Here is a 16,039-nt window from a genome sequence, read left to right as displayed (position 1 = left end):
TTTGCGGCTTTCCCGAGAGAACAACACTCCGGACAGAGCAGAGAAAGAGAATTGTTTTGCGCACGACGCGCCTTTTATACATACATAAATAGAGCGGCGCACACATAAACATACATACACATCTCGACGGAGAAAGAGAACCGTCGTTCCCGGAAACGTTCGCGATATCCGGAGGTCCATCCGCGGAACGACAGTGTTTACGGTATCTCGCCAAGTGAACGCCAACGAGGGTGTGTATCCCTCCAGGGGGTGTCCCGAAAGAGTTGAGCGTCTCATCCTTCATATCGGCGACTCGCGGGAGGGCGGCCACCGTCTGGCTGTCGATCTACCGGTAGGACCCAGCAAACAGCATCATCCCTCGATGACGTCGCCGCAGGATACCGCGAAGTGCGTCGTCGCGATACTGATGTACGTATCTCGAGGCGGGACGCGCGTCGGGGCAACGCACTGAATGAGTTTGTATCGTATCTCTGAAATTCGTCGTCTCTCGTCCCATTTTTTTTTTTTTAATGTCTTTACATCTATATATTCTGAATGCACAATTTCCGGATTTTTTAACGCATTCTGAATACTTCGGTACATATATATATATCTATTTCACGTCGTGTCGCGGATTTTGCTCGACAACTCACTTTGACGAGCGATATCAGCATTAGAAACATTAGATACAGACTCTTCAGTTAGTAGAAACTTCTAAGTTCGCTTCGCGCGTGTTCTCGGCTTCAAAAATACTATATTTGATTTGCCTTGCTGACGACGACGATGCTGTGTCCGTTGCTGCAGTGGTTTCCAGCATGCGCGACACATGATACAACATTCCACGAGCAATGTAGCGTAGGGTCTAGGGCGTCTAGGGTTTGTAATTTGCATGCGAAATATTAGAGTTCTCTTTAAAATCAGATCTTGAGTAATACGAATGTTATCAGATACGCATGACTTTTTGATCGGAATTAAGTACCCGTCATTCACTTATCTCTCTCATTTTTTCGTCGAAACATTTTACAACTTACTCTATTATCGTTTAGTTCCTTAATTGTCTCATAACTGCGCGTATTAATATTATATCGTATCTATAGGATCTTAATTATTTATCGTTGTGCTTTTTATTAGCACAATAATAAGAAACGATATTTTCTATTATTCTTTTATATTAAAAGTTCTTACAGATTTGTAGTATTTTTTAGATACTTTATCGTTTCGCTGCTTTCGCGTAAAAATCTGAGTAAAACAAGCGATTCTTCGTTTTTTCGGAAACGACGCGTGTTTGACGTAAGATCGGCACGCGCGTTTTATTAACGCCGTGAAAACACGTGTTACACGCGCGGTATATTTCAGGACAGGATCTCGCGAGTGTGTCGCGCCGCAGAATTCTCTCTCTCCGCATCGGTTGCGAAAATATTTTCGCGACCGTCCCCGGAACTCGGCCCGTTTCGTAAAATTATTACGGGTGATGGCGAAGAAGGAGGGGAATCTCGTGCGGTGATCAGTTGAAGATGATCACAGATAATGGATTTATTTACGGTACATTTCGCTCTCTCTATATCCGCGAGAGATGCGGACTCTGAACGAGTGGGTGCTCCGATAAAAGTAAACGGGTCGATTATTCCGCCGATTAATGAAAAGGTCCTTATACACATTCGGTTCATCGGTCTCGCAATGGATAACTTATTCTTAAAGTAAGTATCTACGCAATTTTTCTTCTTTCGTGATATTGAAAAAAGAGCATATAAATATATATTCTTTATTTATTCTACATTTCTCGTTCTAAATAAAAACAGAAAAGAAGCTAGCATTTAATTTTTTAGAATTTAATTTAACTGTCACGAACTTATTCTATATTGATCTCTTTGTTAGAGAATATTGCACAATGTACTTATCTGACAAGTTGTAATGATATTATATTTGTGTTTTACGAGATTTTCATGTATGTAATATATTCTCTGGTTCTTCGGCTGACGGGATTTCGCGTATATTGATATTCAATTTCTCTCACTTTTTCCCTTTTTATTTCTATATGTAACAGATACAAATGTAACTAAATACGTGTAAACAGATAGGCTTTTCACACGGAAAATGATAGAAATTCGATGCGAATTAAAGTTTGACAGTTGCAATTTAGTACCCGAGATAACGGGAAAACGTGCATTTTCCTGGATGGGACGTTGTACGTAATATACAAAACGGATTCATATAATTTATGGAGAATACAGATTATAGTATTAGTGTGTTCGCGTTACGAGCACATTGTTTTCATATAAGAACAGAAATGGAAAGCCCGTTGTGGGGCGTGCGCTCGATAGACGAGACGAAATAACGCATCAAAGCGGCGTGGCGACGAGCCACGCCGATAAACGTCACATATAACGATTTAAAATTGCTTATCATAGCCTTGGCAAATGCGCAGCAGGTACTTCAATAAAAACCGCCCATATCGCCATTGCAGCATTTTCCACCCGGAAGGACCGATCTATCGTCAATAAAGGCGATAGATAAAACATATACTTATCGTGTATTTTGAAAGGATTAACATTAATTTCTATTTTTAGATTTAACGAATTACTATATGCATCTATGAACTCTGTGATCAGTTTTTCTTTTATAATCTAATTTAAGTAATGTATGATATATATAATTTGTGATAGAAATCTATAATGCTGTATTATATATATTTGAAGAATTAAAGTATATATGTATATAAAATACATGCATATTAGATAAAGTAAGAGAGATGCAGTATATATAATTATAAATAAATTTCTGTCTTGAATTTTACAGCGAATTATAAATCTTTTAAAGAGTGTATTCTACGAAATATCTAAGGAATAGCGTGAGATTTGTCACCAGATTCAATATTATACATCTTTATAATTTTCATCTAAAATTCTTAGATGAAAAATATGGTAGACAGAACGTGGTCTGCTTTTGAGCACTTTGTATTATTTCATCGTGTGACAGTCGCAAACAAAAAAAAAAGGAAAACAAGGGCCATCGGAGAATTTCGTATGGGATACAATGGACAGCTTCGGCTTGAGCTTGCGCGCGCGCAATCCTCCCTCATCATCGTCTCGCCGGCACACAGGTACATAGGTAGCTACGCTTTAATTACACATTTTTCTTCAGCGCTCCAAAAAGCCACCGATGTGTAATAGAGCTGACGGAGAGCTCCATTCCCCTTCCTCCGCTCGTCGCGCGCGTGGCTTGGAGCGGAGCGACGCGGCGCACCAGTGAATCCCGACGACGCGCGGAGCGTGGACGTAGAGCGGCCGACGCCTACGGTATAAATGTGCGGTTCTCCGTTGACACATTTATATTTGAGACCCTTAAAAATTCAACGGCTTGTTCGTCCGACATCTAATTTCTTCAACGTTAATTTCTCGCGGCTACTTTTTCCCCTCATCTTACGCGCACAGTGTTTTCTCCGCACAGTGCTCCACGTTTATATGTAAATATATATTTAGAGTCCTTGAAAAATCGAGTGTTTCTCGTTTATACGTACATATATCTTACGATTAATTTCGTCGATGTTAATGGATATTGTGTGATTGCAGTTGTCTCATCTATTTCGAATATTGGCTAACTTATTTTTGTCTTTCTCTTACGTCTTTTTACTTCCGCGTTTCGAAATATAAAAAATGATATTGGGACAGATTTAATATAGCTTTGTAGCTCTAAAAATATACCTCAAAGTAACGGGGTTTTCCGTTTCGTTACGATCCAACGATTCGAATTATACACGAGACATCGCTGAACGATGTTCTGGAGATCCTCCACGATAAGGCTGATAAAAACAACATTGGTATTCGCGCGTAAATGTTAGTTCGCGGCTCACCGTTTAGTCACGTTTAAGTCGCGCAGTAGTTTCCACTCGTACATGATCAGACCGCGCCTTTCGAAATCCTCACGCCCACGTCGTAACGCGATGCAACCTCGCGATACAGTCTAGCACAATAGTCTCCTTCCTTTGTGCGACTCATTAATTTAGCGCATCTGAATCCCTTGGTCGTAAATGGCAGCGACGAAGCTGCTGCCATTCCTGAAGCCGGTAGTCAAAATGGCAAACGCAAGCAGCGCGCAACAACAAACTCGTTTCTTCACGCTGTACTGCTTCGCAATCCGTTTTAAAAGACTTGCAGTCCGCAACGAGACTTCATAGAAGTATTATGCTGCAATTATTATACCTCTCGCGGATAAAAAAATTCTCGAGTCAGCCTTTTTTCAACAGTTTGTCCATGTTCTAATTTTATCATGAAATGAACGAGCGACATTTGAGATTTTGTAGAGAAATGTAATATGAGTAAAATTTGATCAAAAATTATGAAAATATGTATGTGTGAACCTAGATTATTATATATCTGATTGAGATATAATAATCCAAGTCCCCTCCCTCATATCTTCGTAATTTTGAAAATTTATTTTGATTTTTCATCTGTCTTTACCTCATACTGGAAACCTTGTTTGAAGAGTTTTAAATTTTCTCAGTCTCTCGTCTGATTCTTATAAACAGAGCGAGACATAAAAAAAAATGACGCGTCGAAAAGCATCGATTTAAACTCACCGCATTAACGGCTCGCCTACAATCGTTAACACAGTAGCTTCATTCCGCAAACGACTTTTCAGGCATTCGTCGTCGATTAACACCGGCTAATTTAACGTTGCACAGATTCATTCCCATTGGATTAAACGTCGCGATCCTCGCGAGAAAAAAATTCCCTTCTTTTTTTGCCGTTCTACTTGAACCGTTTTCAGCGATGATGCAATTAAAAAAAGCACTGACTCGAATTCCAAGTAGAAATAAAACGAAGTTCATCGTTGCGAGATAAGTCATTTTCAATTAGAAACAGCCGAGCCGGAAGAGCCCTTCTTCAAAGAAGTGCGCTTAAAAAACCTGAGAAGTATACTCTCTTTGCGAACGAGGCGCAATTATAGAAATAAACGATGCCAACGTCAGTGGATTTAATTGAAAGAAACGTATTTATCATCTGAACGCATTTATGCAGATTGCAAGACACGTATGTATGCAACGCGCGAATTGAAAGAGCTTGAATTCCTCGGTATTATTCTCGAGGCGAACTAGTATACTCGTATACTCGTATTTGAATATTGACCTTGCGAGATGATGCAACTTGCATCCGTGCGCGGAAAGGAAGACGCGGAAACGCATTCCACATCGTCCCACCAATGTAATTCCGCTCTTGCGATATTATGTTCACGGCGCAATTAAATTCACAATCCAATTCTGGCGTGTCGGTGACCTTTTCCCGTTTGGTTTCTACAGAAATTCCATGCCGGTTGAATCGTTGACGTCGAAAGATGGAGGGAAACCGGACTTCGCCGCGCGCCCGCGCCCGTGTGTCGTCCTCGCGGATAAATTTAGCCCTTTAACACGCGATTTTAGAGCATACTCGTCTGACCTTTTCGAATACGAGTGTACCATAGAATTTCTGCGGAACGAGAGAAGAAGGGAATTGGGACACGGGCTAAAAGAGACACTTCGACGCATCTTCCGAAAGAAATCGGAATTCTGCAAAGAAAGATATTTTCAAATAATTGTCTCAACTATACTGGACATTTCAATGTTGTAAACGCAATACGTTTATAATGGCGGCCCCTTGTTTTCCAAAAAAATCGCTCAAGTGCAAATATTAAAAAAAGTCAACGGTTAAATGCCTGATCGAGCAAGATTATCGACGCGTTATCAGAGTAGCGCCACAATAAAAATAAGAGAGGGAGTAAGAATCTAATAATATAAAATTAATATATTAATTTTTTTTAATTATAAAATCAGGATCATGTTTTTAGACTAAAAATATGTAAAATCGCCAATGTTTCGCTGGACATCGTGTTACATCTCTCGCATGGGATCTCGCCCGCGAAAAACCGAGGGGACATCGTCATCGCTTCAAATTAATTCGATCGGCGTCGATTGATTTGCATTATTCGAGGTGGCGCGCCGCGATTTGGGTCGGACGGACGAACGTCGTTACATTTTATGGGCAAAGAGGGGGAAGCCGCGTTCCAGATAGAGAAATAAAACAGGGAGAAAAGAGAGACATGATGGACCGCGTGTCATGTGAATAGTGAATAGTCGCATTCACTGTGTGGTTATCGTTTTGAACAGTAGTCATGCAGGACGTCTGATATCCGAGCTCGATTTTCCAATCGCGAAACAATATACACGCGCGCAGAAATATTATAATTAAGCGCGTCCATACGCGTTTACATGTGCCAAGTCGTGATGTAATTGCGTGTATAATTAAAGCAGAGTTTTTACGTCGCGAAAAAAACTCATACAAATGTTTAATTAAGCAAGGAATAATCTTTTTTTTTTTTTAAATACGTCGATCTTTCTATATATAAAGAGGCACATTGAAATATTGATCTCTATGCAAAATTGTAAAATTTACGTAGCGTGCAAACAATATTTATATCTTTAATATAATATCTTGTTTAATAACGAGGAATCTACGCAGTTTTAACATCCAACGTTGACACAGTTTAAAATAGTTTACGAGTATTTATTAGAGTATTATATATCATTATATTAAATACCATGTTTTTTCAATTTACTTTTTCCTCTTATTTTTCTGCAAAAGGAAGTGATACAGGTGGAAACAATGTGTCGATATGTTCGTGTCAATCCGGAAAGTATCGACTACCATTTGCCGGAAGTAAGAATAGACTTGGAAATGTCTGGTGAACTTCGCAGAACTGTTTTTTTTACAAAAAAAAAGACATAGTCGAGAGAATGGTTGTAAGTGTCAATGTGAGTCTGTGTGAGTGCAATGACATAATCCAGAAACGTTAATTTGAAAAGTGCTAGAAACGGCGAGATATATCTCGCGACATGCACACGCACCACGCGTGAACATTTCAATTAGCACGGGCGTGTGTGCACGCTCGCTCGCTCGCGTGCGTCGCGATCGCGAAGCGTGATAATTACGTCGTATCATTCTCCGTGGGATGAATGAACGTGATCCGCGCATTTTTTTCTCCCTCCTGGCTCGCGACGCAGGGAGAGAGAGAAGGAGAAGGAAAAAGAGAAGGGAGAGAGAAAAGGAGAGCGAAGTGAAGCGAACGAGGGCGGGGCGTGCGTGCTGGTGAATCGAACGCGCTCGTCGGTCCGATAAAAGCAACCACCCATTGTGATATCGCCAAACACCAAAAGGATCACGAGATCGAGATAATTCAATCGCAATTCGACTTCTCGCGCGAGGAAGATCGAAGCGGCGACTGTCAACCGTGAGATCCGCGACGTAGCGTTGCGCACGTGGATAGTGTCAAGAAGACACGAGGACGAACGCGATCATCTCGTCGATCATTCCGATCGAGACATTGTAATTCGAAAAAGCATACCACGGTGAACGTGTACCGTGCATCGAAATAATCTTCGCGCATCTCTTTTCTACCGTCGATATAAATGAAAAATCGTAGGCTTTGAATTTCCAGTTTTACACGCGACTTTATACGCGAATATTTCGTGTATCAACGTATTTTTCTCTGGTCTCCTATGATTACGGTGGGTCGTAAAAGCGAGTGGAAAGAGTAGATTTTACGACGCGAAATAGTAAGGTGCGAGCGTAGTCGGAAGAGAGATAAGGAAGACAAGTACGAGGTGATGTCGAAGGCTTTGACGTGACGCAGCGGTTTCCCTCCGTGATGCGGAGAGATATGATGTGGGAGGATCGAACGAGCAATAAGGTCGAGAGCAATTGAACTCTCGACGCGTCGGTGGATTTCGTCGTCGACGACGAGGGAGGACGACGCCGCTACAACAGTCGATCATGGAGAGGAAAAGCGGAGGTGAGGCGCGGCCGAAGATCGAGATCGTGCGCGTCTCGTCCATCGAGCGGAGCAACTTCCGGCCGCTGGACGGGGTGCAGCTGCGCGCTACATACAGCCACGTGCGAGTGGGCACTTACTGCCCGGAACCGGAAGCGGCCAGCGGACCGACCGCCGAGAACAAGCCGCCGATCGAGCAGACGCGACGCTTCAAGAAGTTAGTACATTTTCATTCGATCGCTCTATCGCGAAAGATGGAATATCTTCTTATCGCGATAGAGCGAAATCAGTTTTACCGAGATAACATTCGATCGATTTTTTTTTTATCATGTGCTTTGATATATTACTTTACGTTATATACTGATAAGGCATAGGCGTCGTTTGTAAAATCTCTTTTTTTTTATGCAAGGTAAAACGTAGACCTAAGAAATGTTGAATTTTTTTGTAGAAACTTGGGACCAGTATCAAGACTGCTGAGACGTCGTCATCACGCGACATGCCTTGCCACCAAATCCTGTGATAACATTTATAGCGTGAATAGAAATAGTAATTCTCTGGATTGGAGGGTCGGCCAGAACGTCAACGAGCAAGGTAATCCATTAACTGTGACTCATAAAATCATTAACTGGGGGAGCTGACAAATACTCAATAGCAATTGACTTCTTTTAAATTTTACCGGACAAAATTTTCCTCTCCTCAATATTTTTATACTCTTGAATCTTTTCGAAACTTATAACACTTGTATATGATCGATTTTATTTTTTATTTAAAAAATTCGCATTTTTTTATTTTTCATCAATAGAAAATATGAATTAAATAAAAAATATAATATGTGATTATATTTCGTGGTTTCCTGCGAATATGAAAATAATGCGCAGCAGGTACTTCAATAAAAACCGCCCATATCGCCATTGCAGCATTTTCCACCCGGAAGGACCGATCTATCGTCAATAAAGGCGATAGATAAAACATATACTTATCGTGTATTTTGAAAGGATTAACATTAATTTCTATTTTTAGATTTAACGAATTACTATATGCATCTATGAACTCTGTGATCAGTTTTTCTTTTATAATCTAATTTAAGTAATGTATGATATATATAATTTGTGATAGAAATCTATAATGCTGTATTATATATATTTGAAGAATTAAAGTATATATGTATATAAAATACATGCATATTAGATAAAGTAAGAGAGATGCAGTATATATAATTATAAATAAATTTCTGTCTTGAATTTTACAGCGAATTATAAATCTTTTAAAGAGTGTATTCTACGAAATATCTAAGGAATAGCGTGAGATTTGTCACCAGATTCAATATTATACATCTTTATAATTTTCATCTAAAATTCTTAGATGAAAAATATGGTAGACAGAACGTGGTCTGCTTTTGAGCACTTTGTATTATTTCATCGTGTGACAGTCGCAAACAAAAAAAAAAGGAAAACAAGGGCCATCGGAGAATTTCGTATGGGATACAATGGACAGCTTCGGCTTGAGCTTGCGCGCGCGCAATCCTCCCTCATCATCGTCTCGCCGGCACACAGGTACATAGGTAGCTACGCTTTAATTACACATTTTTCTTCAGCGCTCCAAAAAGCCACCGATGTGTAATAGAGCTGACGGAGAGCTCCATTCCCCTTCCTCCGCTCGTCGCGCGCGTGGCTTGGAGCGGAGCGACGCGGCGCACCAGTGAATCCCGACGACGCGCGGAGCGTGGACGTAGAGCGGCCGACGCCTACGGTATAAATGTGCGGTTCTCCGTTGACACATTTATATTTGAGACCCTTAAAAATTCAACGGCTTGTTCGTCCGACATCTAATTTCTTCAACGTTAATTTCTCGCGGCTACTTTTTCCCCTCATCTTACGCGCACAGTGTTTTCTCCGCACAGTGCTCCACGTTTATATGTAAATATATATTTAGAGTCCTTGAAAAATCGAGTGTTTCTCGTTTATACGTACATATATCTTACGATTAATTTCGTCGATGTTAATGGATATTGTGTGATTGCAGTTGTCTCATCTATTTCGAATATTGGCTAACTTATTTTTGTCTTTCTCTTACGTCTTTTTACTTCCGCGTTTCGAAATATAAAAAATGATATTGGGACAGATTTAATATAGCTTTGTAGCTCTAAAAATATACCTCAAAGTAACGGGGTTTTCCGTTTCGTTACGATCCAACGATTCGAATTATACACGAGACATCGCTGAACGATGTTCTGGAGATCCTCCACGATAAGGCTGATAAAAACAACATTGGTATTCGCGCGTAAATGTTAGTTCGCGGCTCACCGTTTAGTCACGTTTAAGTCGCGCAGTAGTTTCCACTCGTACATGATCAGACCGCGCCTTTCGAAATCCTCACGCCCACGTCGTAACGCGATGCAACCTCGCGATACAGTCTAGCACAATAGTCTCCTTCCTTTGTGCGACTCATTAATTTAGCGCATCTGAATCCCTTGGTCGTAAATGGCAGCGACGAAGCTGCTGCCATTCCTGAAGCCGGTAGTCAAAATGGCAAACGCAAGCAGCGCGCAACAACAAACTCGTTTCTTCACGCTGTACTGCTTCGCAATCCGTTTTAAAAGACTTGCAGTCCGCAACGAGACTTCATAGAAGTATTATGCTGCAATTATTATACCTCTCGCGGATAAAAAAATTCTCGAGTCAGCCTTTTTTCAACAGTTTGTCCATGTTCTAATTTTATCATGAAATGAACGAGCGACATTTGAGATTTTGTAGAGAAATGTAATATGAGTAAAATTTGATCAAAAATTATGAAAATATGTATGTGTGAACCTAGATTATTATATATCTGATTGAGATATAATAATCCAAGTCCCCTCCCTCATATCTTCGTAATTTTGAAAATTTATTTTGATTTTTCATCTGTCTTTACCTCATACTGGAAACCTTGTTTGAAGAGTTTTAAATTTTCTCAGTCTCTCGTCTGATTCTTATAAACAGAGCGAGACATAAAAAAAAATGACGCGTCGAAAAGCATCGATTTAAACTCACCGCATTAACGGCTCGCCTACAATCGTTAACACAGTAGCTTCATTCCGCAAACGACTTTTCAGGCATTCGTCGTCGATTAACACCGGCTAATTTAACGTTGCACAGATTCATTCCCATTGGATTAAACGTCGCGATCCTCGCGAGAAAAAAATTCCCTTCTTTTTTTGCCGTTCTACTTGAACCGTTTTCAGCGATGATGCAATTAAAAAAAGCACTGACTCGAATTCCAAGTAGAAATAAAACGAAGTTCATCGTTGCGAGATAAGTCATTTTCAATTAGAAACAGCCGAGCCGGAAGAGCCCTTCTTCAAAGAAGTGCGCTTAAAAAACCTGAGAAGTATACTCTCTTTGCGAACGAGGCGCAATTATAGAAATAAACGATGCCAACGTCAGTGGATTTAATTGAAAGAAACGTATTTATCATCTGAACGCATTTATGCAGATTGCAAGACACGTATGTATGCAACGCGCGAATTGAAAGAGCTTGAATTCCTCGGTATTATTCTCGAGGCGAACTAGTATACTCGTATACTCGTATTTGAATATTGACCTTGCGAGATGATGCAACTTGCATCCGTGCGCGGAAAGGAAGACGCGGAAACGCATTCCACATCGTCCCACCAATGTAATTCCGCTCTTGCGATATTATGTTCACGGCGCAATTAAATTCACAATCCAATTCTGGCGTGTCGGTGACCTTTTCCCGTTTGGTTTCTACAGAAATTCCATGCCGGTTGAATCGTTGACGTCGAAAGATGGAGGGAAACCGGACTTCGCCGCGCGCCCGCGCCCGTGTGTCGTCCTCGCGGATAAATTTAGCCCTTTAACACGCGATTTTAGAGCATACTCGTCTGACCTTTTCGAATACGAGTGTACCATAGAATTTCTGCGGAACGAGAGAAGAAGGGAATTGGGACACGGGCTAAAAGAGACACTTCGACGCATCTTCCGAAAGAAATCGGAATTCTGCAAAGAAAGATATTTTCAAATAATTGTCTCAACTATACTGGACATTTCAATGTTGTAAACGCAATACGTTTATAATGGCGGCCCCTTGTTTTCCAAAAAAATCGCTCAAGTGCAAATATTAAAAAAAGTCAACGGTTAAATGCCTGATCGAGCAAGATTATCGACGCGTTATCAGAGTAGCGCCACAATAAAAATAAGAGAGGGAGTAAGAATCTAATAATATAAAATTAATATATTAATTTTTTTTAATTATAAAATCAGGATCATGTTTTTAGACTAAAAATATGTAAAATCGCCAATGTTTCGCTGGACATCGTGTTACATCTCTCGCATGGGATCTCGCCCGCGAAAAACCGAGGGGACATCGTCATCGCTTGAAATTAATTCGATCGGCGTCGATTGATTTGCATTATTCGAGGTGGCGCGCCGCGATTTGGGTCGGACGGACGAACGTCGTTACATTTTATGGGCAAAGAGGGGGAAGCCGCGTTCCAGATAGAGAAATAAAACAGGGAGAAAAGAGAGACATGATGGACCGCGTGTCATGTGAATAGTGAATAGTCGCATTCACTGTGTGGTTATCGTTTTGAACAGTAGTCATGCAGGACGTCTGATATCCGAGCTCGATTTTCCAATCGCGAAACAATATACACGCGCGCAGAAATATTATAATTAAGCGCGTCCATACGCGTTTACATGTGCCAAGTCGTGATGTAATTGCGTGTATAATTAAAGCAGAGTTTTTACGTCGCGAAAAAAACTCATACAAATGTTTAATTAAGCAAGGAATAATCTTTTTTTTTTTTTAAATACGTCGATCTTTCTATATATAAAGAGGCACATTGAAATATTGATCTCTATGCAAAATTGTAAAATTTACGTAGCGTGCAAACAATATTTATATCTTTAATATAATATCTTGTTTAATAACGAGGAATCTACGCAGTTTTAACATCCAACGTTGACACAGTTTAAAATAGTTTACGAGTATTTATTAGAGTATTATATATCATTATATTAAATACCATGTTTTTTCAATTTACTTTTTCCTCTTATTTTTCTGCAAAAGGAAGTGATACAGGTGGAAACAATGTGTCGATATGTTCGTGTCAATCCGGAAAGTATCGACTACCATTTGCCGGAAGTAAGAATAGACTTGGAAATGTCTGGTGAACTTCGCAGAACTGTTTTTTTTACAAAAAAAAAGACATAGTCGAGAGAATGGTTGTAAGTGTCAATGTGAGTCTGTGTGAGTGCAATGACATAATCCAGAAACGTTAATTTGAAAAGTGCTAGAAACGGCGAGATATATCTCGCGACATGCACACGCACCACGCGTGAACATTTCAATTAGCACGGGCGTGTGTGCACGCTCGCTCGCTCGCGTGCGTCGCGATCGCGAAGCGTGATAATTACGTCGTATCATTCTCCGTGGGATGAATGAACGTGATCCGCGCATTTTTTTCTCCCTCCTGGCTCGCGACGCAGGGAGAGAGAGAAGGAGAAGGAAAAAGAGAAGGGAGAGAGAAAAGGAGAGCGAAGTGAAGCGAACGAGGGCGGGGCGTGCGTGCTGGTGAATCGAACGCGCTCGTCGGTCCGATAAAAGCAACCACCCATTGTGATATCGCCGAACACCAAAAGGATCACGAGATCGAGATAATTCAATCGCAATTCGACTTCTCGCGCGAGGAAGATCGAAGCGGCGACTGTCAACCGTGAGATCCGCGACGTAGCGTTGCGCACGTGGATAGTGTCAAGAAGACACGAGGACGAACGCGATCATCTCGTCGATCATTCCGATCGAGACATTGTAATTCGAAAAAGCATACCACGGTGAACGTGTACCGTGCATCGAAATAATCTTCGCGCATCTCTTTTCTACCGTCGATATAAATGAAAAATCGTAGGCTTTGAATTTCCAGTTTTACACGCGACTTTATACGCGAATATTTCGTGTATCAACGTATTTTTCTCTGGTCTCCTATGATTACGGTGGGTCGTAAAAGCGAGTGGAAAGAGTAGATTTTACGACGCGAAATAGTAAGGTGCGAGCGTAGTCGGAAGAGAGATAAGGAAGACAAGTACGAGGTGATGTCGAAGGCTTTGACGTGACGCAGCGGTTTCCCTCCGTGATGCGGAGAGATATGATGTGGGAGGATCGAACGAGCAATAAGGTCGAGAGCAATTGAACTCTCGACGCGTCGGTGGATTTCGTCGTCGACGACGAGGGAGGACGACGCCGCTACAACAGTCGATCATGGAGAGGAAAAGCGGAGGTGAGGCGCGGCCGAAGATCGAGATCGTGCGCGTCTCGTCCATCGAGCGGAGCAACTTCCGGCCGCTGGACGGGGTGCAGCTGCGCGCTACATACAGCCACGTGCGAGTGGGCACTTACTGCCCGGAACCGGAAGCGGCCAGCGGACCGACCGCCGAGAACAAGCCGCCGATCGAGCAGACGCGACGCTTCAAGAAGTTAGTACATTTTCATTCGATCGCTCTATCGCGAAAGATGGAATATCTTCTTATCGCGATAGAGCGAAATCAGTTTTACCGAGATAACATTCGATCGATTTTTTTTTTATCATGTGCTTTGATATATTACTTTACGTTATATACTGATAAGGCATAGGCGTCGTTTGTAAAATCTCTTTTTTTTTATGCAAGGTAAAACGTAGACCTAAGAAATGTTGAATTTTTTTGTAGAAACTTGGGACCAGTATCAAGACTGCTGAGACGTCGTCATCACGCGACATGCCTTGCCACCAAATCCTGTGATAACATTTATAGCGTGAATAGAAATAGTAATTCTCTGGATTGGAGGGTCGGCCAGAACGTCAACGAGCAAGGTAATCCATTAACTGTGACTCATAAAATCATTAACTGGGGGAGCTGACAAATACTCAATAGCAATTGACTTCTTTTAAATTTTACCGGACAAAATTTTCCTCTCCTCAATATTTTTATACTCTTGAATCTTTTCGAAACTTATAACACTTGTATATGATCGATTTTATTTTTTATTTAAAAAATTCGCATTTTTTTATTCTTCATCAATAGAAAATATGAATTAAATAAAAAATATAATATGTGATTATATTTCGTGGTTTCCTGCGAATATGCAAATGAGATTTGTATAAGGTCGCTCTGCCGCAACTAAAGTATAGCTAAAAGTTCAAATGAGATTTGTATAAGGTCGCTCTGCCGCAACTAAAGTATATATGCTAAAAGTTTATGGCTTTTAAAATTCCCGCATGGATCACATACAATCGGTTTTTCAGAACTGCAAGCCAGACAGAGTAGCAGCTTGGACTGGAGAGTAGGAAGATCTGTCACTTTCGGCTTCAATCAACTCCATTGGAGGGACGCAACGCGAAGCGCCGAGCAGCTCTCCAGGAGCGCGCCTCTCACTTCCGATCATCTTCAAACGCCGAGCACGAGGTATGCTAATTCGCGCGCCTCGCGTGTTTCGCGCACACGCAACAAAAGCGAATAATTTATAATAAGCTCATTCGAAACGGGGCGGCCGCTGTTTCGCACGGTAGACGAGTAGAAAAGTATAACGGTAAAGTGAGTCAAGAGAGGAAACCAGCGGGTTTAATGACAGGGAGAGGAAGGGAAACTTCAGTATTGAATGTAGCTGGTGAATCGCAATGAAGTCATACACGCAGCGAGGAGAATACTGGGGAAACGCGAGTTACGAGTTTACCATTAATTTGTTGAAAGAAAAACTGGCGATGTTTGTTCGGAAGACATGCGATGAACATATACAACTCGGCGGAAATGGATCTCGCCGCGGAAAATTACTTATACATACGTGTAATAATTAGCAATGTCTGAAACCTACGCGGTGTGTAGTTTTTGTTTGGCGTATTTGAGAGATGTTTATATTGCGAGATTATATATATAAAAATATTGAGATATACGTCAAAATGTTTTGCAAAATTTTCAATTTTATGCACTGAAGGCTGTTTGAAAAAAAGAGGCACGCTTGATAAAAAAATTCCATGTAATTTTGAAAAATTATTCTCACTATATTTTTCTTTCATCACACTTTCCGCGCTAAGAATGATAAAAGTATCGTCTTAGATCGAAACTCGTGTCGCTATTGAGACGACTTTCCCCGCGTCTGTCCCGACCCGGAAGCAAGGGCTCGCTGCAATCGTCGCCGACGATTTGTCCCTGGATCCAGGTCGAGTACTCGACCGAATCGATCGAGGGCGGCAGGCGAGAGGAGTCGCAGGAGAGCGATGTCAGCTTTCAGC

General features: G+C 41.2%; 2 protein-coding genes across 10 annotated transcripts in view; both read left to right on the top strand.

Moving 5' to 3' along the window:
• Positions 1-291: 291 nt before the first annotated feature.
• LOC115236031 overlaps positions 292-16,039 on the top strand; it is a 16,912-nt gene continuing 1,164 nt past the window's right edge. The window contains exons 1-7 of one of the 6 annotated variants that reach the window (XM_029808221.1): positions 292-408; positions 1,336-2,407; positions 8,661-9,332; positions 12,847-14,249; positions 14,481-14,623; positions 15,056-15,215; positions 15,864-16,035. In XM_029808221.1, the coding sequence (XP_029664081.1) occupies positions 14,035-14,249; positions 14,481-14,623; positions 15,056-15,215; positions 15,864-16,035 (690 nt within the window). In that variant the 5' untranslated portion in view covers positions 292-408; positions 1,336-2,407; positions 8,661-9,332; positions 12,847-14,034. The other 5 variants (XM_029808218.1, XM_029808216.1, XM_029808220.1 and 2 more) reach the window with 5 other exon arrangements.
• Positions 3,104-8,484, top strand: LOC115236034. 4 transcript variants are annotated; one of them, XM_029808225.1, is made up of 3 exons: positions 3,104-3,283; positions 6,594-7,996; positions 8,228-8,484. In XM_029808225.1, exons 2-3 carry the CDS (start codon positions 7,782-7,784, stop codon positions 8,415-8,417), a joined length of 405 nt encoding a protein of 134 aa, XP_029664085.1. In that variant the 5' UTR covers positions 3,104-3,283; positions 6,594-7,781; the 3' UTR covers positions 8,418-8,484. The 4 variants fall into 4 exon arrangements, with proteins under 4 accessions (XP_029664085.1, XP_029664084.1, XP_029664087.1 ...); XM_029808224.1 differs by having other exon boundaries at positions 3,104-3,442; XM_029808227.1 differs by lacking the exon at positions 3,104-3,283 and adding an exon at positions 5,023-5,729.

This window comes from Formica exsecta, unplaced genomic scaffold (genome assembly GCF_003651465.1).
Source record: "Formica exsecta isolate Colony F162 unplaced genomic scaffold, ASM365146v1 scaffold238, whole genome shotgun sequence".
NCBI classification, from domain to species: domain Eukaryota; kingdom Metazoa; phylum Arthropoda; class Insecta; order Hymenoptera; family Formicidae; genus Formica; species Formica exsecta.
Note: the sequence above shows the minus strand (reverse complement) of the source record. Positions and strands in the feature narration are given on the sequence as shown.